Source organism: Phasianus colchicus, chromosome 17 (assembly GCF_987193195.1).
Source record: "Phasianus colchicus chromosome 17, bPhaCol1.hap1.1, whole genome shotgun sequence".
NCBI classification, from domain to species: domain Eukaryota; kingdom Metazoa; phylum Chordata; class Aves; order Galliformes; family Phasianidae; genus Phasianus; species Phasianus colchicus.
The window spans coordinates 6,626,054-6,648,076 of NC_143452.1; the positions used below are offsets into that span (position 1 = coordinate 6,626,054).

The window sequence follows — 22,023 nt, forward strand, 5'->3', positions numbered from 1 at the left end:
GGTGGGGGCACTTCCCCCCACTTCTAGTCCGCTCTCATTCTAATACCTGATTTCCCATGCTCTAACTCACACCACTCATCCCCTCATCCCAGTGAAGTCCCTCAGCTCCATGCAAGTCCACGTAAACCACTGAGAGCATGGGTGATCTCAAGCACATGCCTGACAGAATCAAAGAATCACAGAATCATAGAATGGCTTGGGTTGGAAGGGACGCCAAGGACGCTCAAGCTCCAACCCCCTGCTGCAGGCAGGGCCACCAACCACCATATCTAACATTAGACCAGGCTGCCCAGGGCTCCGTCCAACCTGGCCTTGAACAGCACCAGGCACAGCGGGGGAACTAATACTGATGTTTTGAGCAGGTGTTTGTGTTTGGACTCTTTGTTAGTGGTTTTTGGGTTAAAAATTGCACACCTTGACAACTTGGCACCAGGGATCTATTAATGACTTTCAAAGGGTACGAACCCCAGTCAACCGAATGTGCCCGTTTTGCTGCCTTCATTTGGTTAAGCCCTTTGAGGAATGACGTACCAGCCTGCGATGGCTGCAGGTCTCTGAAGGAAGGCGTCGATGAGGGAATTTCAGATTATTTCCACGGGTAACACTGCGCCTGTCGGGCTGGTTTTGGGCGTACAGCGTCTGACCACGGGTCAGTGGGTAAGGGGAAGAGAAACAGCTGGGCATAAGAAGAAACAATTGGCCACGAAGACTGAAGTTCTGGAACTTTTAATTTAATTTCTAGCGATTCTTCGAACCAACGACGACCGGACCGCCGTCACGGACCGCCCCCCCCGCTGCCGCCAGCGCCGCGCAGAGGTCGGAGGCCGCGGCGGGAAGGCGGGGAGCCGGCCCGAGTCACGTGACGGTGCCAACATGGCGGCGCCGTGGCGGCGGCGCTGTGGCGGCCGCTGAAGGAGGCGCGGTTCTTCCGGGTGATGGGCTTTGAGCGCTCCCGGCCCCGCCATGCAGCCGCCGGCCCGCGAGCAGGACGCCCGCACCAAGAGCATGTTCGTGTCGCGGGCCCTGGAGAAGATCTTGGCCGAGAAGGAGGCGAAGCGGCCCCCGCACGGGCAGCTGCGGAGAGCCTGCCAGGTGGCGCTGGGTGAGTCCGGCCGGGCCGACCCGCCGGGCTGGGAGCCGCCGGCCTGCGCGGCGCTGTGTGCCGGACCTGGAGCGGGGCAGCGCCGGGCTGGGGGCGGTGTCACGACGGCGGTGCACCGGCGGGGGTCCGTGGGCCGAGAGCCGGGAGGCCCGGGGAGGGAGGGAGGATGGGGGAAGCGGAGGGACAGCCCTGGCTGCTGTCTGCCCTGCTCGCTTCTGGCCTCGGGATGGAACAGGAGGGCTTGGGTGTGCCGCTCTAGGGTTGCTTTCGAGAAAATTAATGACAAGCTTTTCAAGTAGGAAACGAGCTGTGAGGGGACCCTCGCGTCCAGACCCCCCTGATCTCGTGGGCTCTGATACTTTTCCTCCAGCTCGTGGCTGGGCTGGCAGAAACTCTGTGATGCAGCCCCAGGCAGGCTGTGGCGTCCTGCAGAACTGAAACACGTCTTCTGAACTTGGCAGCCTGGTTCTAAAATCTGCAGCTACAAATCCATCCTTTTGTAATGTAGGTGTATCTGCTAAAGTTCTGAAAGCATATGGTGTGTGTGTTGCGGAGGGAAAAGAGTAGGTGAAGCAGCGTGGCTCTCACAGGTGCAGTCCTTGGTGGCCTTTCTTATCTTACAGAGGTGACATCTCTTATGGTATGGATCGCTTTTTCCTTTAATTTGAGTGTGTTTTTGCAGAAAACTGAAAGATGAGCTGAGTGTGTGAGTAAGCAGATGCAAGTCTTGTCAAATGTACTGTAGAAGCAAGCTTGAAATACTGTCATTCTAATTTTCCTACTTGCAGTTCTTACCTTGAAGAAATCTGTAGCTGCTGACTGCAATGATGGTATATCCAGAGAAAGGTAGAAATGTGAGGCTGCTTATTATTATTTGAAACAAACGCTGTGAGCAATTGAAATGACTTTCCCTACTTACTTTTCCTTTCTGACTTCTTCAGTATCCCCCCAAACCTTTTACTTGTCTGGGAGCCTGTTTTTCTGTGATGTAAATCCACTTAGAGAGTAAGAAAGGAAACTTTCCTTAAAGATTGCTAGTGAAAGTCTTTGTTTACTAGCACTTCTGAGATTGTGATTTTGGGAGGATGCAGTAGTCACCTATTAGCACTGGCCTTTTGGATTATAACTGTTTGACCTTTGTGTCTTAAGTACAGTACATTTGAGGTCTGTTAATTCTGTGAAGATAGAGGTACATTTTTCTAATCCTGCTGGAAGGAAAAAAAAAAGTCCATGTACTTCATTGGAATAACACAGGGGTTAGCAAGAGTAGATAACCTTCTCTTGGCCAACTCTCCTGCCCTAGCAGTGCTTTGATTACTGTGCTAAAGGATTTCTATAATGTTTCATAAATGTTGCCTCATCTTAAGTTGACAACATGGATATAGTTCTTTTTATTTGTGTTAAATTCTTCAAACTTGATTTTATATGGAGTAAGCTCCTTTTTACTCAAATCAGATTTACTTAAGTTTATGTAAGTTTAATTAAACTTATAAAATAAAACTGTGAGCTTAATTTTAAAAGTGTTAGCTTAGTTATCAAGCCCTGTGCTGTCGTAAATGTGGTCAGGAGTGTAGGTAGAATGTTTCTTACAGAAATCAGACCAGAATTTACACAGACTGTTATTCAAGAAAGAAGCTTCAATACTTCCAGTAAAAATAAAATCCAGTTAGTCTCTGATAATTAAATCAGAGTACAAATAACTTTGTTTCCCTCAGATTGGATTCACTTTAGGGACCTGGTCACTGTGTCAGCTTTTGTTCTTTCCCCCCTACTCCATGTCATATTTAAAGTAATCCCTTTGTAGCTCTCAGTAAATTTACTGTGCTGTCCTACATGTACAATATTCTCTTGAATGGAGCATTGTTGTAATACCTTTTATAAACTGTAAAACATGGACGTGATTAATAAGTAAATTCTTATTCTAAATAGGGAGGAACTGGTGCATTCTGGAGATACCTAATTAAATTAACCTGCAACTATCTACAGTTTCTGCTGTAATATTACTGGAGTAGTGTTTATGTTAATTACACATGCCTTAAATTTCTGTTTGGTGAGACAGAGAACTACATTTCCAGCTGTGGGAATGCTGGTCCTACATCGTAAATGTGCTTCACTGCTGAGAAATTAACACTGACAGTTGCTGTCATTCTTATATAAGGAAATCTAGGTGGTAATTAACTTTAAACTATTGTTGCACTTTTCTTCTGTTTTCAATAATTCTTTTTTTTCTTACTGAACCAGTAGTTTACAGTTTTGGACCGCAAAATATCTTTGTGACTGTATGGAAATGAGAAGTAACATGGGCTCAAATAGGTTATAAATATGAGCAGGGTGAAAGGAGTGCTTATTTACTCCTATACTGTACAGGGTTTGTTAGGCCAACAGTGCAAGCTAAAGCAGTGATAGATGTGTCCTTGAAAGTGGAATTGGTAACAAAACCAGTTCTCAGTTGTTTTTTTCTTAAATTTTTCTTTTTTTGCTCTCTCCACCCCCCTTGTGAAGCATACAGAGTAAATGTTGAGTAAGCAGAGTTTGAATGGATTCCTTCATGCAGCCTCTTGCCTCGTCAGTAAGTGTAATAGTTGTATCCTGTGTCCTTAGTGCCAGTAAATCCTGGGAGAGGTGGAGAGAAATGAACTTCTAAACAGAGGAACTGTTCTGCTCTGCTCTAGAATGTGGTAATTTTTTTTTTCCCAACTGGTTTTCAACAGCCAGCACATAAATAGTTGCCTAATAAGCACTTCTGTGGAGCTATGGGTGTACGTGATTCTTGGTAAGCACAGTGAAACATTCTGTATCCTGACAGGTTTACAGTGGAACGCAGCGCATATCATATCGCAGTTCTGGTGGGTGAAATGCTAATTGTGTCCCTGGGTCTCTCAAACTATTTATATTACCCCATTAGGACCGTTTTTAACGACATGCTATGCAGCCAGCCTGGTTCTGTGACCTTTGATTGCCCAGGCACTGCTGTGTATGTGTCTTGGAGCTTTGTACGCAACAGGATGTATTTAGTTTGTTAATAAGCTTTAAAGAAAAAAAAATCTCTTAATCCATGCCTTCACTTAGGAATCTTTGTGCATTTAAGTCATGTCTTGGTATAAACGATGGATGTCTAGAGAAAGTTTGTTGGTTTAGTAAAACTTCTTGGCTGTCTCTGAACCTCCAACTCAGAGTGCTGGGCTGAAGCAAGAAGATCTTGTTTCATTGTGCAGCCTCCTCTAAAGGATTTTCTGTAGTTGGCCAGAATCAGTTTGTTGAGTTGTTGCTGTAGCTGTTTTAAATCTAAGGCAACCTGGAATTTAGGCAATGAAGTGGACTTCACACAAAATGGAATGAAACAAAAGGCAGTTTGGACTGTTCCATGTTTGTGTTGGCATTGCTCTCTGGTGTTCTGAGCTGCCATGGAAGGACATTGCTCTTGTCCTTGTGGGGAGAAGTGACTCCATTTGTTGCACAGGACTTGGTTTGCTTCCACTGTGATGAACATGACTGTTAAGGTAGGATACAACTAGCTGCAGGCAGGAAACTATGTCCTTTGTTTTAATACATACTGTTCAATATAAGCAAACTTAAACCATCCATCTGTTACTGGAGTTCCTGTCTGCCTGTGCCTGGTGCTGCTTTCATTGTGGTAAGAAGCTCTGGAAGAGAAGGCTGCAGGGCCTTGCTTGTTTCTCCTGTTGTGCTGGCTGTAGGAATGTTGGAAGGCTGTGCTGAGTGGGCAGCACCTGTAGGGTGTGGAGTCAGAGGTGTTTCTGATTGAGTGGATGGATGCATGCCGGTGCCTTCTGAATTGAAAGCAGCAGGCAGCTCTGAGAGCAGAACCACCAGGTGAGGGTCAGCCTTGTCCTGTGATGGCCACAAGCAGGCCTGCATTGGAGCTGTGGAAGTGGCTTGGCTGTGCCCTTACTCCTGCATGGGACAGAAGTGTGCAGCACTTGCTGGAAGCTGGCTGTGCCTGGTCTGCCTTGGTGGCTCTCGGCGTAACAGAATTCAGTTAGGCTACAGTTGGTGTTTCATTCACTTTTGGTGGTCAGGCCACCAAATGAGCACTGGAAACGTGGACGTTTCCCAACGATCTTGATGCAATCAGCAGCAGGAGCATGCCTGTAACTTGTTTTCCTTGTCTGACTTATTCTTTTTTGCCAACATTTTTTATTGAAATATTGTTGTGATGCAGACGTTTTTATGCTGCCTTGGAAAATCCTTTATATAAAAAAAATTGTGGGTTTTTTTTTCAATTTGCTTGCTAAATTTGTTTCTTAAATATATGGAGGATTTTGGAAAATGAAATTATCACTGCTTTAATATGGAACACAACTCTTTTTTTCTTAAGGAAAGATTTAATATAAATGTCAGTGAAGGTATTACAATATAAAAAATATGAGGATGGGTCTAGGTCATGTTTTTTTATGGCTAAAATCTTCATGAAATTCACATTTAAAACTGAGCTATGCCGCTTTTCTGGTGATCAGTATGTAATGAAGGTGACTTGTTTGAAAGGAAGAAAAATCCTTCTGTTGTTTGTTCTTCCTTGCCACAGAATCTCAATACACATAGCTTGGTTACTCCCTGAACGTGGAATTGAGCACTTACGTTATTCTCAGCTACAGTGAAACCTGTTTTCTTGTGGAGCATTAAATTTTATGATGTTTTTGAGTATTAAGTGATGTTTTCTTGGGTGGGACTCATTGCTTAATATTTCTACTGTAACTTGTTTTTTATTATTATATTATTATTTTTACAAATAAGGTGAAGTTGAGACATTTTTACTTTGGGAGGAAAAACGAAATCATCTCAACCCCACCCCAAGCATTTCTCCCAAAAAGCCTTCCTTCCTTGCTGGCCTCCCACCAGACTGCATGACAGTGAAGACAGAGCCTGTGACCTTCAGCTTTGTTTCTGCCCTCAGCTGAGTGCCTACAGGAAGGAGGATGTCACGGCTGATCTTCATGAGCTGACCTAAATTTTGGGTGATAGGCTGAGCAGACTAGTTGATGCTGAACAGGTTTCGGTTTCGGCTGAAAGATCACTAGTCTGGATTCTAGCTGTAATTAAGATGTACTTTTCTTGATGAAATCACAGAATTGCCAGGGTTGGAAGGGACCTCAAGGATCATGAATCTCCAACCCCCCTGCCACATGCAGGGCCACCACCATTCCACCTAATGCTAGACCAGACTGCCCAGGGCCCCGTCCAATCTGGCTTTGAACACCTCCAGGGACGGGGCATCCACAACCTCCCTGGGCAGCCTGTTCCAGTACCTCACCACTCTCTCCGTAAAGAATTTCCCCCTGACATCCAACCTATATCTCCCTTCCCTCAGCTTAAAACCATTTCCCCTTGTCCTGCTGTCACTCACCCTTTCAAAGAGTTGATTCCCCTCCTCTTTGTAGGCTCCCTTTATGTACTGAAAGGCTGCAATGAGGTCACCCCGCAGCCTTCTTTTCTCCAGGCTGAACAAGCCCAGCTCCCTCAGCCTGTCCTCATAGGGGAGGTGCTCCAGTCCCCTGATCATCTTTGTGGCCCTCCTCTGGACCCTCTCCAACAGCTCCCTGTCTTTCTTGTACTGGGGGCTCCAGACCTGGACGCAGTATTCCAGATGGGGCCTCACAAGAGCAGAGTAGAGGGGAACAATCACCTCCCTGTCCCTGCTGGCCACCCCTCTTCTGATGGAGCCCAGGATCCCATTTGCCTTCCGAGCCGCAAGGGCACACTGCTGGCTCATGTTAAGTTTTTCGTCTACCAAGACCCCCAGGTCCTTCTCCACAGGGCTGCTCTCAAGGACCTCTCCTTCCAGTCTGTAGGGATGCCTGGGATTCCTCCGGCCCAAGTGCAAAACTCTGCACTTTGCAGTGTTGAACCTCATCAGGTTCACCCGGGCCCACCTTTCTAGCCTCTCGAGGTCCCTCTGAATGGCATCCCGTCCTTCAACTGTGTCAACCACACCACTCAGCTTGGTGTCGTCAGCAAACTTGCTGAGGGTGCACTCAATTCCGTCATCAATGTCATTGATAAAGATGTTAAAGAGCACCGGTCCCAAGACAGATCCCTGGGGGACGCCGCTCGTTACCAGCCTCCACCTGGACATAGAGCCATTGATGATCACCCTCTGTCTGCGGCCTTTCAACCAGTTTCTTATCCATCGAGTGGTCCACCCATCAAATCCACATCCCTCCAGTTTGGAGAGAAGGATGTGGTGGGGGACCATGTCAAAGGCCTTGCTCAAGTCCAGGTAAATGACATCGGTCGCCTTTCCCTTGTCCACTGATGCCGTCACTCCATCATAAAAGGCCACCAGATTGGTCAAGCATGACCTTCCTCTGGTGAAGCCGTGCTGGCTGTCACGGATCACACGCCCTTTCCTCATGTGATCAAGCATGTCATCCAGGATGATCTGTTCCATGATCTTCCCAGGCACAGAGGTGAGACTCACCGGCCTGTAGTTCCCAGGGTCCTCCTTGCTCCCTTTCTTGTAAATGGGAGTGACGTGACCCTTCCTCCAGTCATCCGGGACCACACATGAAAATTTGGTAAGAAAACCAGGTGTCCCTGGAGAGTCCTACCAAGAGACAGATGTACAAGTAGCATTTCCATTTTTTTAAAACAAGAAAAAATATGAGACTAGTGAAATATTTGAGTAAGTGATCTAAGCTTTATCTTATGTTCGGTGAAATTCCAGGTTTTGGTTAAATAATACTTGATTTGCTCATGAAAAAGATGCTATTTTTGTCTTTCCTGACCGCTTTAAAACTTTAATTGCAGGAAGTTCTACTTGCATAAAACATGATATTAAGGAAACTATTGTTATCACTGTAGAACCAGGTACAATCAAAGACTCGGTGATTAAACCTTATCTGCTTAGCGCTTGGGAATTACAGACTTGTACCTGGGAACCACAGGCATGCAGTGATCAGGGCCTGAAGTGTTTGGTGCTGAGCTGGTGGTCTGGCAGTTCCTGCATGGCTCCTGCTCTGAGGGTTGTGAGCTTTGAGTTTTCCCAGCACAAGATAGCTACTGGCTGCTGATTTTATGGCTGTGCACAGCAGTGATGTACATTTCTTACGTTGTCAGTAGGTGTGTAACTCATCTGATACCTGCTGCAGCAGTGCGGGACAAACCAGACATGGGACTTTTAGTAAGCAGATACAAACCTAGTTTGGTGGTAGAGGTAAGCATGAACAAACATGGCTTAAGTGTTTGAAGTGCTTGTAGCTCATGAGCCAAGAAGTGGTGAGAGGTAGGTGGAAGTGGTAAGTGCTGGTTTGTTAGTTTTTCTCCAAAAGTATAGTGAATAGCTTTTCCTTCTTAGGCAAGCTGTTGGTATGGTTGACTTGGTTAGAAATTGGTGGGCTTCTGAACAGAGCCATGACCCATTCTGAATCTGTGACTCTTCAGTTTTGCTGTTCCTTAAATATGGGGTGGATAATGTTCCTTCAGTTCTTGCATCACCTGTTGCTAATGGATATCATACTGCTGCCTTCTGTCCGTGGTGGCCTTCATTAATGGAGAGAGTATGGCACCAGTAGAAGGTCCCAGTCCCAGATGTGTTGTGTCACAATTTGGAGTTTCCTTGGCACTTTGCTTCCACTTTCTCTGCAGAACAGGATAGTAATGCTAAAATATAGGTATGCTCTGCAAGGGATGTTCTTTGTGCACAGTCCTTTTTGTTCAAACTGATAACATCCATCTGTTGCAGTTTTTAATGTACTGTCTTGCTTCTAAGATGAAATAAATGACTGAGGTTCACGGGCAGCACTGAAGTCATTTGAACTCTGCATGTCCAGTTGAAAACAGTGGTGCCTCCAGAGAATGATCCATTTTTGCCAACTTTGCAGTTGAAACAATTTATGTGGGTATGGTAGTGTGCAGGGGCATGAAGTTGGATGTGCTGGATGCAGGATCCCATGTGGTGTTACAGGTGACTGTAGCTGTGCACCCTTGCTGTCTGTGTCTCAGTGTTCACAGTTTGTACTTATGCTGTGGCTGGTGCAGTGCAGTCTGTGTTGTGCATCGTGGTGATGCATTAGAAATTCTTAAAAAAGCCATATTAGGTTATGAAGGATTTAGTAGTGTTTGTAATAGAAATGAGAAACTTCTTTTTTTTCCTGTATTTCATCTTCTTGAAAGGTCCCCCAAAGAGTTAAGTTCATGAAGAAGAAGAAACTACTGGCAAGATGACAGTATCTGTTTCATGTTTGTTCTCTGAGTGAGACTTTGTTTATTCAGTTGATGTCAGCTAACCATCATGGGACTTAATGGGAAGGTCTCATGTTGAACTAATGGATTATGTAGTGGTTTAAAACTCCTCCAAACCTAAGCTCTCTATTTTATTTTCACAGAATAAATATATAATATATATGCATTTTTTAAAGATGTCTGTCTTCTTAAGAGTATTTGGGGAAGAATAATTTTTGAATGTAGAAGTTAAGAGTTTTGCCTCCTCATAAGTGGTGTCTGTGATGTCAGGCTGAGGATGTTACAGAAAAGGAGTAGCTCAGATGTAAGACTTAGGTTTGAAACTGCTTTGTGCTATTATACTTTCCATATTGATGTTGTTGTCAATCAATTATGTTGGGTGTTAAAAATTTTGAATTTTTTCTTTATTCCAGATGAAATAAAGACAGAACTGGAAAAAAAAAGGTAAATTATTAGTTGCTGTAAGCTGTGCAAGAAAACAGCAAACTGAATAACTTGGTAATGGAAATGTGAAAGTACACCTAAGTCACTGCAGTGAACTTGTGAATACTTGTGAATACCTTTATGCCAAAAGCATGGTGAGGTCCATATCTCCCATTTACACAATGTCTGTGGCTCTGGGTACTCAAACCATAACTGCCTTCTGAATTTCACTATGAAATAATTGCAGAACTTCTAACAGGTGTTAGATTTTCGTTTCCTGTTACTGGGCTTAATATAGCCTACTAGGATACCTGCTGCTGCTTACAATTTTCAGTTTGATAGCATATGATCTTAATTACGTAGATCAAGAATACCGATGTAATTTACTTCTTAACATAAAGTATTAAAACACTGTTCCAGCACTGTGCTACGATTTTGAAATGAGCTCCAAAAATGCGTGTTTTTTTTTTTCTTAGTGTACTTCATACAGGCTCTGTTCATGTAATTCAGAATGGCTTAGTTTTATCACTGAGTTGTTTTCTGGTATTTCAGGTAATGAGAATATGTAGAAAAGGTCAGATGGAAAATGAAAACAACTTCACATTTTTCATGTACGATTTTAAAGAAGATCAAACTTTTTAAAGAAAGTATGCAGAAGAGCATCTTGCATTATGTTTGTATGCTTCTGTGTACCATCTAGCTTTAAATGTGAAAAAGGAGGATGGGTAGTTTGCTGTGATAATATGTTTAGAAAAATAAACAACTCTTCTCCTCTGACCTAGAGAAGGCACTGTTGCTCCACCAAAAGCAAACTTCATTGAAGCTGATAAGTACTTCCTTCCCTTTGAGCTGGCCTGCCAGTCAAAGTCACCGCGCATTGTCAGTACTTCACTGGATTGTTTACAGGTAAGTTAAAACTCAGAGTGGAATGGAATAACATGCACTTAAAATTTTGTATGCTGTTGGCGTTCTTAGAGAGAAGTATTATTATCCTGAAAACATACAGCTGTGCTATGGATGTTAAAATGCATAAACTGCAAAGTATGTTATCATCAGATTGGGCTTTAAAAAGAATATTTACCGTGGTGTCCTTTGTAGTTCTGAGTTCTTTGTGCTGGGAGATCAAATCCAGGATTGTTCTATCTTGTGCCTCTCTCAGTATTTAGAGAAAAAACAAATGTGACTTAGCTTCATCATGCTATTTTGACCGAACCTTTCTGTTGTGAGAAGGTTCAAAGGCAAAGGTCAGATAAACTTTGTCTAATTGCACTAGGAGGAAATGTGGCACAGAAATGTGTATTACCTATTAAATCTTGTCTAAGTCTATGAACAGCACAAGTATTTGCTAACCAGGCTATTGAAGGTGTTAAATTTCTGTGTTAAAACTGTTAAAGCGAGGTAGGCTGCCAAACCCACTTTTTATGGCATACTCAAACTTATTTTATTATACTTATTTTACTTAAAAGTATATGGTTATGTAAATCACAGAATCATAGAACTAACTTGTGTTCTTTTTATCTAGAAACTTATTGCATATGGACATATCACTGGCAATGCCCCAGACAGTGGAGCTCCTGGGAAACGCCTGATTGATCGGATAGTTGACACAATTTGCAATTGCTTTCAGGGTCCTCAAACAGATGAAGGAGTACAACTGCAGATAATTAAGGTATTTTATTTGATACAGTTTGTGATTGTGTGATTTTAATTACACAATTTTTCTATTGTTGATTTTGTAACTGAAAAAATAGCTGTGAAACACCATTTAAGATCCAGTTTCTCCATTTCTTGCAGCATTAGATATGTTACTGAATTCAGATCTATTGTTTCATGGAATTTTTCAGGCTCTCCTCACTGCAGTAACGTCTCCGTATATAGAAATTCATGAAGGAACAGTTCTCCAGACTGTTAGAACCTGCTACAACATCTATCTGGCCAGTAAAAATCTTATTAATCAGACAACTGCCAAAGCTACTCTTACACAGATGCTAAATGTCATTTTCACACGGATGGAAAATCAGTCTGTATGTACCTATTGCCTTTGCTCATCTCAAACATTTAGACTTGACAAACTACTAGAATACTTTTGTGTGTGTCTATTGTAGTTAAAGATCTGTTGATTTGTAATTTAGAACAGCTGTCATTCTGCAGTGAAGCATAGTGTAGTATACCAGTTTGATTAAGAATAAAATAGGAAGCTTGTTGTTGATAAGTGTTTTACCACTTCACTTTCTGCTGAACAGTTTTGTACAAACAATGCAATGCTTCTGAAATAAGCTTTGCACTCCTATGGCTGAGCTAAATCAGGTCTTTGTCATTGGAGCAGCCAAGCAATGTGTTTTGTTGTTTCTCATAAGTATGTGAATTCTCAAGGGAAATCAGTTATCATAGATATTTATTTTTCCTTATGTTTTCTGCCTTACATAACTTTATTCACACCATTTTCTCAAGGTACAAGAATCCAGAGAAGTGGGAAAAACAAATCAGCAAAAATCCCAGTCTCCTGCAATTCAAGCAGTGACCAGATCTCCAAAGATGGGTCAGGTAAAGCACCACTATCAGGAAGGCAAATGCACTGCTCCTGTAAGTGTGGAATTAACTAATGGTGAGCCTGAGAGGACAGGATACGGAAATGTGAAGTCGGAGCAGGATTTGGTTCCTTCAGCATCAGGTGAACACAAATTGCTTTCAGTTGCATTTCTATTGCAAAATGCTTTCTTACACTACTGTTGGGAGAAATGATTGGGGCTGTTGGCTCAAATAACATTTGCATCTTCTTGGTAGCTCTTCAGTGTATACAGGCCATTATTAGATATTGCCTGCAATATTGTAAGCACTGAAGAAAGGCTTACTTTTGTCCTAGAATTATTCTGAAACTACATGTGGTTCCAGTATATAGAATTATACTGGAACTTGACATGATTAGTTTGACAGAAGGGAAGTAGAGGAGAAAATAATCATGAAGTGATAGAGTTACTTTAAGATAATTGAAATCCTGTGGTAAAAACGTGTATTAAGAAAATGTTACCATATGCATATACTGTATCAAAATAGAAAAGTAAGGTATTTCAAAAGGGAAAAAATCATTACTCTTGATAAATACAAAGGACAAAGATGCTACGTTAAAAATGTAAGTGCTTGGAAATGAATGATGGAAATAACTTAAATGAATATTTTCATATGACTTGTTTGAAAAGGCTTGAAATGAGAACTACTTGAGAAAATTTTACTACCTCTAACCTTTCTGCCTCTGTCCCTTTTTCCTTTATCTTCTTCCTAAACAAAAGTACAAAATTCAAAATTATCTCTCTATTTCATCAGAGGAAACAACTGATGGAGGAAAGGAAATGGTTAAAGGCATCTTGGAAGATGTGGTTGAGTCAGCTGTGAAAGGTAGCAAATCTTCAAAAATAAAGTAGATGCATGTTTATTGTAAAATTCTTATTTCTGTAATTATTAAAAGTACAGATTCTTTCTTAGTATTGTTACTAAGTACCTGTAAAGAACACAAACTAAGGCAATAAGAAAAGGCCTTTTATTGTCATAGTGGATTCTTCTATTGTTTGTAGCTGAAAAATCTTCTAGTTTACTATTGCTGCTTCTGTGCAATTCAATTGTAGAGCTTCACAAATGTCATGGATTGAAAAAAGTTTCAGTTGTATTTTTCTTTCTCCCCTTTAGTAGCTGAAGAGAAGCAGGTAACAGAAATGGCTAAGGCTCTACCTGCAGTAGAGACTGCAGATACTATTCTTTCTGGCTCTAGTAGTGAAAACATACAAACAAATGGAATTCCAGATGATGGACAGTCTGTTTCCTCTACTGATAATCTGGTAAATAACTTCACTGGATGCCTGTGTATGGATAGGAAAAGAGGAAAATTTTCACGCCAATTAATACAGTGGGATTTTGAGGAGAGAAGGAACAGAAGATTTAATGTATGTGTCCTGCTTAGGTTCAGAAAGGAAGCAGCAAATTCAGCTTAAGTAGATGTTGAAAATGACTGTTCTAAAATTGATTGTTAATTGTAATTTAGTATTGGTGGGAGGAAAGAGAGGTGGTTTGGATCACTTGGATTCCAGTTTAGGTTTCATTTATGTCTTAGCAAACAATTAGCTAATTCTTAGAAGAGCTATAGAATCTTTCTTAATTGCTTTATTCCTTTGTCTCGCTGAGTATCCAATATTTTATTTCCTACTCTTTAGGAAGCAGACATATCTGGCCATCAAGCGGCTGCCAAATTTTCTCATGTTCTGCAAAAGGACGCCTTCCTCGTGTTCCGGTCACTGTGCAAGCTCTCCATGAAACCACTTGGTGATGGACCACCAGATCCTAAGTAATGAAGCTGTATTAATTATCCTGTTCTCTCCTGGTAGCTTTTGGAAACGGGGGTGCAGATAAGTAGTTGCTGTATGCTAAAGTGGGTATTCAAAATTGATCACTCAGGCCCTTATTTCTTCTAGCTTGATGAAGCAAATTTCAGTCCTAGATTCATGTCTTTAAAATGTAGTACTTGAAAGATTTCCACATACAAGTTTGTATTCAGAGATGCAGTAAATCTTTATTTTCTATGTTAATTCTTTTTTCTAGATCCCATGAATTGCGTTCTAAGATAGTGTCTCTCCAGCTTCTTCTCTCAGTACTACAGAATGCTGGTCCAGTTTTCAGGACACATGAAATGTTCATCAATGCAATCAAGCAATACCTTTGTGTAGCATTGTCTAAAAATGGAGTCTCATCTGTTCCTGATGTGTTTGAGCTCTCTATTGCCATCTTTCTCACACTTCTCTCCAATTTTAAGACTCATTTAAAAATGCAGATCGAGGTGAGAAAGTTTTGCCATTTTTCTGAATCTCTAATTCTCAAATAAGGATACTCCAGTGATAAAAATTCAGTGGCAATTTAACGTCTTAGTTTTGATTGCATAATATACTGATAAATTAATTCTATATTGAGTTCTTCTTTATATGAAATTATATTTTTTAAGCGAAATTGTGAGTAGAAATGAATTTGTACATTTGACATAGTTCTAACAAGTTTCAGATCAAGTCCTTTTCCTCATGTATTTTGCAGGTGTTCTTCAAAGAGATCTTCTTGAATATTTTAGAGACTTCTTCAAGCTCATTTGAGCACAAATGGATGGTGATTCAGACTTTAACTAGAATTTGTGCAGGTATTTATGTTGTTTGAAAAGCAGATGCTTTGTCTGGCAGCAGAGGAAAATTATTTTCTAGAAAAATGCTAATCTTATGTTAATAAGTTCTTTGGGAAAAAATGAATTTGATCCCTTAATGCTTGAGTTAAGTGTGTGTATTAAAACCCGCTGCCTGCTCTGAGTATTTCCTTTTAAAAATGCTGTTACACAGAACTCTAATGCTTGCACTTTCATTTATTTTCAAGATGCCCAGTGTGTAGTGGATATTTACGTTAACTATGACTGTGATTTAAATGCTGCTAATATATTTGAACGCCTTGTAAATGATTTGTCCAAAATCGCACAGGGACGAAGTGGGCATGAATTGGGAATGACACCTTTGCAGGTAAGGATAACAGCTTTGAAGCTGAGGTATCATTATGTCTCTAGGTTATTGATACTTTCTGTAGTTTGTTGTCCAAAACCTACTGGTGTTACTTATTTTTTATTAGTTAGCTGTTTTAGATAAGTTTTTAAGCTGGATAATGAAGCACCATGATTGATTTACTTAGTTTTGCAGTATGTCTAGATTGTGACACTGAACTTGTTCTGTGCTCTTTTGATCCTCTCTCCCTTGGTGGGCCAACAAATGAGCCTTCCTTAATCATGTGTTCCTTTGGCCAAGAATGAAAGTAATATCAAGAAACCTTAGAGTCAGTGTTTGGATGAGCTAGTTTACTGCACAGTTAAAGAAGTGAGACACTTTTCTTTGTGGAGAGCTCTGATGCTATAGAAACTTGCTGGATGTTCATAATCATTCATACATTTAAGTTGCATTTAAGAATTGGGGTATATTGCCTTTTGGTTTTACTTATCAGCTGTGAATAGATCCAGCACTTAAAGCAGCTGGAATGTGGCATCAGTCTAGTTATGGATGTTTTAGGCCTGGATGTGTCCAACCTAAATTGTCAAGGGACAGAAATGTACTTGGTATCATCATAGCTGATGAACTTACTAGGATTTAAATAGTGTGATGTAATGCATCCTAAAAATTTGTGGATACAAGTGTATTGTGTTTTCTTGTTGGATATTTCTAGGAATTAAGCCTGAGGAAAAAAGGGCTTGAATGTTTGGTTTCTATTTTAAAATGTATGGTAGAATGGAGCAAAGACCTTTATGTGAACCCCAACCATCAGACAAGCTTGGGTAAGATTGTTTTCCTTACAGGGAGACTAATTTGTTAAGTAAGCTTGTTCCTGTGTTTCCTTATGGTTCAGAAGTTATTCACTAGTGTAGATGTCAGATTTTTACACGACAATTCATTTATATAAGTATTTTACAAAGGGTTATTAATACTATTTCAGTAGCTGACCCTCCAAATGTCTGATTTGAATAACAGGGTCTGTTTTAAAACTTAGCCAGGCCGTATTGACACTGTAAAAGCTGGCTTATGTAGAACATGAATGTGACATATCTTGCAGCTCCTAGATTCAAGTGAAATATCTTTAGAGATATTATGTGTTTTTTTTCCTTTTGTTGAAATGCTTTAGAAATGCATCTGTATAGCTATTTGTGTAATATAGTCTGGCAAAAAGTAAACCTGCTAGAATTAGGGTTTTGGCTTATAAAATTTAATAGAAGTTTTTCTGAGTTTTTACTGAACAGGATGACTTAAGTCTCTTCATGTTTATATATAGGTACATATAAACCATCTGAACAGGAAATAGCTGAAGGAAAATGCCTTGACAGTGGAGGGAGACGAAGTAGTGTCAGTTCCTTGGACTCAACTGTGTCATCAGGAGTTGGGAGTGTTGGTACCCAGACTGCTGTCCCAGATGACCCTGAGCAATTTGAAGTCATCAAACAACAAAAGGAAATAATTGAACATGGGATAGAGCTGTAAGTTCAGTAATGAAGAAAAAAATGCCAACAACTTGCTAGTTTAAAAAAAAAGTGTACAACCATATTGTTTCTTAGTCTTATATAGTGACAAGTAAAGGGGCATGTGACTGTTGAATTTAGTCCTGAAGGCTCTTGCTTCTTTTAGAAAGGAGCACTGAGGGGCTACTGTATTTAGAAAGGAATTCAGTGACATCTTGAGTGGAATGGAGCTTGTTTCATAGTATTCCTTTGTGCTGGTACACACAGGTGTGCATATATCTAGGCTGAAACTGATTTGGGTAGGCAGACACATTGTCTTCCAGCTCTTTAAACCAGTTGTTGTCTTTATTGAAATAGTTGCAGTGAAATGCTTGTTCAGCAGTAGTTTATTGCTGTTTCATTAATTTGAAGAACTTTCTCTGAAAATGCTATGTACAGCAGCATTTTTAATGGAAATTCTCTGATATCTGGTATTTTAAGACGAAGGTTTTCACTATATGCATCATTTTAGCCATGTTTTTGTCTGAATAGGTTTAACAAAAAACCAAAGAGAGGAATACAGTATCTACAGGAGCAAGGAATGCTTGGCAGTACTGCTGAGGACATTGCACAGTTTCTGCACCAAGAAGAACGTCTCTGTTCTGTAAGACTATGGGCAATATAAGATAATTCATATTGTTTCTAAACAAGAATACTTACGGTGTTGCTGTCTCATCCTTTTGTATTCACTCCGAGTTCATATTTAATTAATAGATAACTAAAAGCATAAGAGTTCTGATGAATATACTTAATCCCAATGCTGCTTTATATTTAATAAAATATCCCAGACATTTTAGTAAATTTAAGTAATTTTAGTAGCTGTTTTCAATGAAGTGCCGAGGGGTGCAGGGTTTATATATATCTGCATTAATAGTATCTTGTCAAGTGAAGGAATTTCATTTGGCACACTGTCAATGCATTTTTCACTGCATGTGAAATGGGGTGCAAATTAGCTTTCCTTGGATCTGTGTTAATGCAGATTTCACCTTGTGGGGAATAAGGGAAACAAGAATAAACAAGCTATGTCTGTTTTCTATTGATGCTGGTTTCCTGCCATCCTTGTAACAGTTGCTCTGCTGACTTAGTGAATTGGATCAGTCTTACAAAATTCAGAGCTGTGCAACTCTAAGTTTTCTTGCAAAGCTGGCAGTTGGATTACATAGTAGTAACTGTCTCTTGTTGTTTTTAGACTCAAGCAGGGGAATTTCTTGGGGAAGGCAGCAAGTTTAACAAGGAAGTGATGTATGCCTACGTGGACCAGCTTGATTTCTGTGGGAAAGACTTTGTCTCTGCTCTACGTATATTTCTGGAAGGCTTCCGGCTGCCTGGTGAAGCCCAGAAGATTGATAGATTAATGGAGAAGTTTGCTGCTAGATATATTGAATGCAACCAACGGTAATTCAAAACCTTGTATTGGATAAGTTCCTGAAAAATGCATGTTTTGTTCATGGTCCTTAAGAATGAGGTACAAGTCTTGCTCTTACCAGGTTGGGTATTTCCACAAGTGTGTCTGTTTTCTTTCTTGTGAAAGTGGAGGTAATGGGTGGAGGAATTAGGTCTCTAATAACACGTTTATTTTTCTTCTCTTAGGCAAACGCTGTTTGCTAGTGCTGACACTGCCTATGTTTTGGCATACTCCATCATAATGCTGACTACAGATTTACACAGTCCACAGGTAAAAATAAAAAAAAATAAAATTAAAGACTTGTAGAAGCTCAGGTTTCCACAGAACTTACATTCAAAACCTGATATCCTGATTGTTTTCTACAGGTAAAGAATAAAATGACAAAGGAACAATACATTAAAATGAATCGAGGAATCAATGACAGTAAAGACCTGCCAGTAGAGTATTTATCCACGATCTATGAAGAAATAGAAGGAAAGAAAATTGCCATGAAGGAGACAAAAGAATATGCAATTACAACCAAGTGTAGTAAACCAAGTAAGAAGGATCTAGAAACTGGAAAGACCACATGTTCTGAACTATTGCATAACTTTCAGGATGGCATAGTGGAGTTCAGGTCACTTTTGAAAACATCTTTGTGCAATATATAAATTACATTTAGAATACTAATATAGATATCTAGAATGAAACTGGCTTACAGTTGTTACTTAATGCAGCCATTTCTGTGATGGAAACATGGCTGTGTAAGTGCATCCAAGACCACTGCAGAAAGGCACTAGAAACTAATTTTTTTTTTTTTTAATGGAAGTGGGGGAAATGATTAAAAAAAAAATAAAAATTGATATTTGCTGTTGTTCATCAGTTTCTTGCTTATATACAAGACATGTTTTTTTCTTTATCAGTAGCATGTCATAGTTCATAGGTAATAAATGTCACTGTCCTTGTGATAATCTATGAGAAAAGAGATGCTGAAGAATATGTCATATTCTACAGTTGCTTTCTCTCATCCACAGCAAGCAAAGATTTGTGTGTAGTTTACTGTAGAAACTAGTGTCTCCAGCTGTACTCTCCTAACATACAGTGGTCATTCATTCAATTCTGAATCTTCAGCATAGTGCTTTTTTTGGCATCTTCCATGGTATTTGCAAGTTTCCTAGTTCAGAACAGAAACAAAATGATCTTTTGTGTTTCTTCATCCTTACACTAAGTTAGTAACTTATTTTTAATTTGGTGAAAGACTTGTTTTGTATGGGGGATGTGAGTCTAAAACTGTGAAGCATTTTCCATCCATTATTATAAGCAGAGTAAATTAATAGACTGTACCTATCTATCTTGTGCTTGGTATGAATAAAAGGCAGAATCTAGATATACTGTGTAGAATAAACTGTTCGATTGAGGTGTGGATTTTGGTGCTGGAGTTCCTTGCTTGCAGCCTATGAAAGCCTCCTAAATTGTAATGGCTCTGGAAGATTATCTTTAGATTTCATTGTCAGTACCTTAATTTAATGTTTGTCAGTATGAAGGTGCGGATTCTTCTCTTATGTGGGGGAAGAAAAAGCAAACCAACAATGCATCTGTGTGGTGTTCCCATTAGGTGTAGCGAATGAGAAGCAGCGGAGGCTTTTGTACAACTTGGAGATGGAACAAATGGCTAAAACTGCTAAAGCTCTCATGGAGGCAGTAAGCCATGCAAAGGCTCCTTTTACTAGTGCCACTCATCTGGATCATGTCAGGCCCATGTTCAAAGTGAGTGTCTGAGAAATTCTTGTTATCTTCATTGTTAAGAGTTTCAAGCGTGGAAAAAAAAAAAGGGAAAATAACTGAAGAGTTGGATAATGCAGCAGGTGGAAATGTTTTTGATATATTTAGTCCCTATTGCATAATGTTTTAGACTAAAATCATAATGGATTTGTGAACTTAATTTCTTCCTTTCTTTAGCTTGTTTGGACTCCATTGTTAGCAGCTTACAGTGTTGGTTTGCAGAACTGTGATGACACAGAAGTTGCATCCCTTTGTTTGGAAGGCATACGATGTGCAATTCGAATAGCCTGCATCTTTGGAATGCAGGTTTGTGTGAGACTTTTCTCAATAATTCTGCTTGTATTTTATTGCTAAGTCCTATTAAGAGTGCTAGCTAGTTTGCCTGCTACTCTTCTCACCCTGGAAAATGCTCTAGTATAACTGACAATTATGCAGTAAAGTAGCATAGGCATGCTGGCCAAGTAGCCTTTTCTAGCTCTTCAGGGACTTTTGCAATGTCATGTTTCTCTGTTTTGTAGCTTGAACGAGATGCTTATGTACAGGCCCTTGCTCGGTTTTCCTTGTTGACTGCCAGTTCCAGTATTACAGAAATGAAACAGAAGAACATAGATACCATTAAGACACTTATTACAGTTGCTCACACGGATGGCAACTATCTTGGGAACTCTTGGCACGAGGTAACAACTTGAATAGTTTTCATGCAACTGCATTGTTCTTTGAAAATCTGCAGGACTTTGTTCTTCTAGTTCACTTACTATTTCTAGTCCTTAATTAACCACATCTAGCTCCCAGGCTGTGTTTCAGCTCTGCTGGAAAGATGGATATGAGTGCATAATTTTGCTAGTATTAAAAATAAGTCTGTTTTTCTTGGCAGACTCAGTAGGCACAGCGTGATTAGCTTTGTAGTGTTTGTAGTTGCTTTTGATAAGGAATTAAAACTATACTGAATTTGCATTTCAATGCAATTCATGGAATTCTACACAGAAACCACTGCTTTCTTGTTCTTGTAATCAAAAATAGTCCAGCTCACAGCTCCAGATTTCTCTTTGTAGCGTTCAGCAACTTTTACACAACAATTGCATGAAGAAGTTGGTCCACAATAATTGAGTGAGGGAAAGGTGAGGATAATGTATAAGAATCATACTTATTTTCCTGAAGCATATTTTTCAAGAGCTCTTCAATCACTTCTAAATCAGAGATGCTGCTAAACTGGAATGTTCCTTCTGCATTATATTCTTTGGTGCTAGATTTTGCATGATAATGTGAACCAAAAGGGGCTCTAGCTAAGAAGTTATGGGGATCTGGTTTAAAGCACAACCCCCAAATGCTTGTGCCAATCCAAGGGCTGTTGCAGTGTAAGGGAGTCAGGAAAGGCCTGTTCATGCTTTATAGCAAGGCAGTTTTGGCATTTTTCACTACCTGCGCTGTCATTATTAAATGGCAGCTGCTATAATGCAATTATGCAATTCGAGTTTTGAAAGCTGATGCTGTGAGACGTAGTAAAAAGGTCACTTCTAGTAGTTAGAGATCTAATTTAGGTTTCTTGGCACTATATTATTTTTTTTTTTCCTTGAGTGTTGGAATGATTTATGGCAGCTGGTGATCTTGAATGAGTCACTCAACACAGTTTGATTTACAGTTGCTTTAGTAATGTTGTTGTTGTCAAAGTTGTTTTAAAGGTTAGATAACCTGGGCAGTACTAGGAATAAATACACTATGGTATCCAGAAACTGTGTTTTAAAATAACTTTGTTTTTAGATCCTGAAATGTATTAGCCAGCTGGAGCTAGCACAACTTATAGGAACTGGAGTAAAAACTCGGTATTTATCTGGTGCTGGACGTGAAAGGGAAGGAATTATTAAAGGCTATGCATCTGGAGGGGAAGAGTTTATGGGCCTCGGATTAGGTAAGATTAATAATCTTGAGCTTCACAGAATGTGTATTTAATTGAAGTGTGATGGCTAAGGGCTCAGTCTTATAAGATAGCAAAATATATCTGTTCATTTGCTTCTAGTGGATTAATGGAATTTAAAAAATCCATCGTAACCTTCCAAGATATTTTAGTAATTATTGAATATG

The 22,023-nt window shown here is 40.1% G+C and overlaps 1 protein-coding gene across 1 annotated transcript in view; it reads left to right on the forward strand.

Moving 5' to 3' along the window:
* Positions 1-850: 850 nt before the first annotated feature.
* ARFGEF2 (ARF guanine nucleotide exchange factor 2) overlaps positions 851-22,023 on the forward strand; it is a 33,609-nt gene continuing 12,436 nt past the window's right edge. The window contains exons 1-22 of the mRNA XM_031590483.2: positions 851-1,102; positions 9,718-9,748; positions 10,510-10,633; positions 11,250-11,396; positions 11,572-11,751; positions 12,179-12,398; positions 13,049-13,120; positions 13,409-13,557; positions 13,930-14,060; positions 14,315-14,549; positions 14,798-14,897; positions 15,125-15,264; positions 15,956-16,064; positions 16,556-16,757; positions 17,271-17,382; positions 17,968-18,173; positions 18,369-18,453; positions 18,549-18,720; positions 19,778-19,929; positions 20,122-20,250; positions 20,463-20,621; positions 21,703-21,850. Coding sequence (XP_031446343.2) covers positions 964-1,102; positions 9,718-9,748; positions 10,510-10,633; positions 11,250-11,396; positions 11,572-11,751; positions 12,179-12,398; positions 13,049-13,120; positions 13,409-13,557; positions 13,930-14,060; positions 14,315-14,549; positions 14,798-14,897; positions 15,125-15,264; positions 15,956-16,064; positions 16,556-16,757; positions 17,271-17,382; positions 17,968-18,173; positions 18,369-18,453; positions 18,549-18,720; positions 19,778-19,929; positions 20,122-20,250; positions 20,463-20,621; positions 21,703-21,850 — 3,142 coding nt within the window. The 5' untranslated portion in view covers positions 851-963. The remainder of the gene's footprint in view (positions 1,103-9,717; positions 9,749-10,509; positions 10,634-11,249; positions 11,397-11,571; positions 11,752-12,178; positions 12,399-13,048; positions 13,121-13,408; positions 13,558-13,929; positions 14,061-14,314; positions 14,550-14,797; positions 14,898-15,124; positions 15,265-15,955; positions 16,065-16,555; positions 16,758-17,270; positions 17,383-17,967; positions 18,174-18,368; positions 18,454-18,548; positions 18,721-19,777; positions 19,930-20,121; positions 20,251-20,462; positions 20,622-21,702; positions 21,851-22,023) is intronic.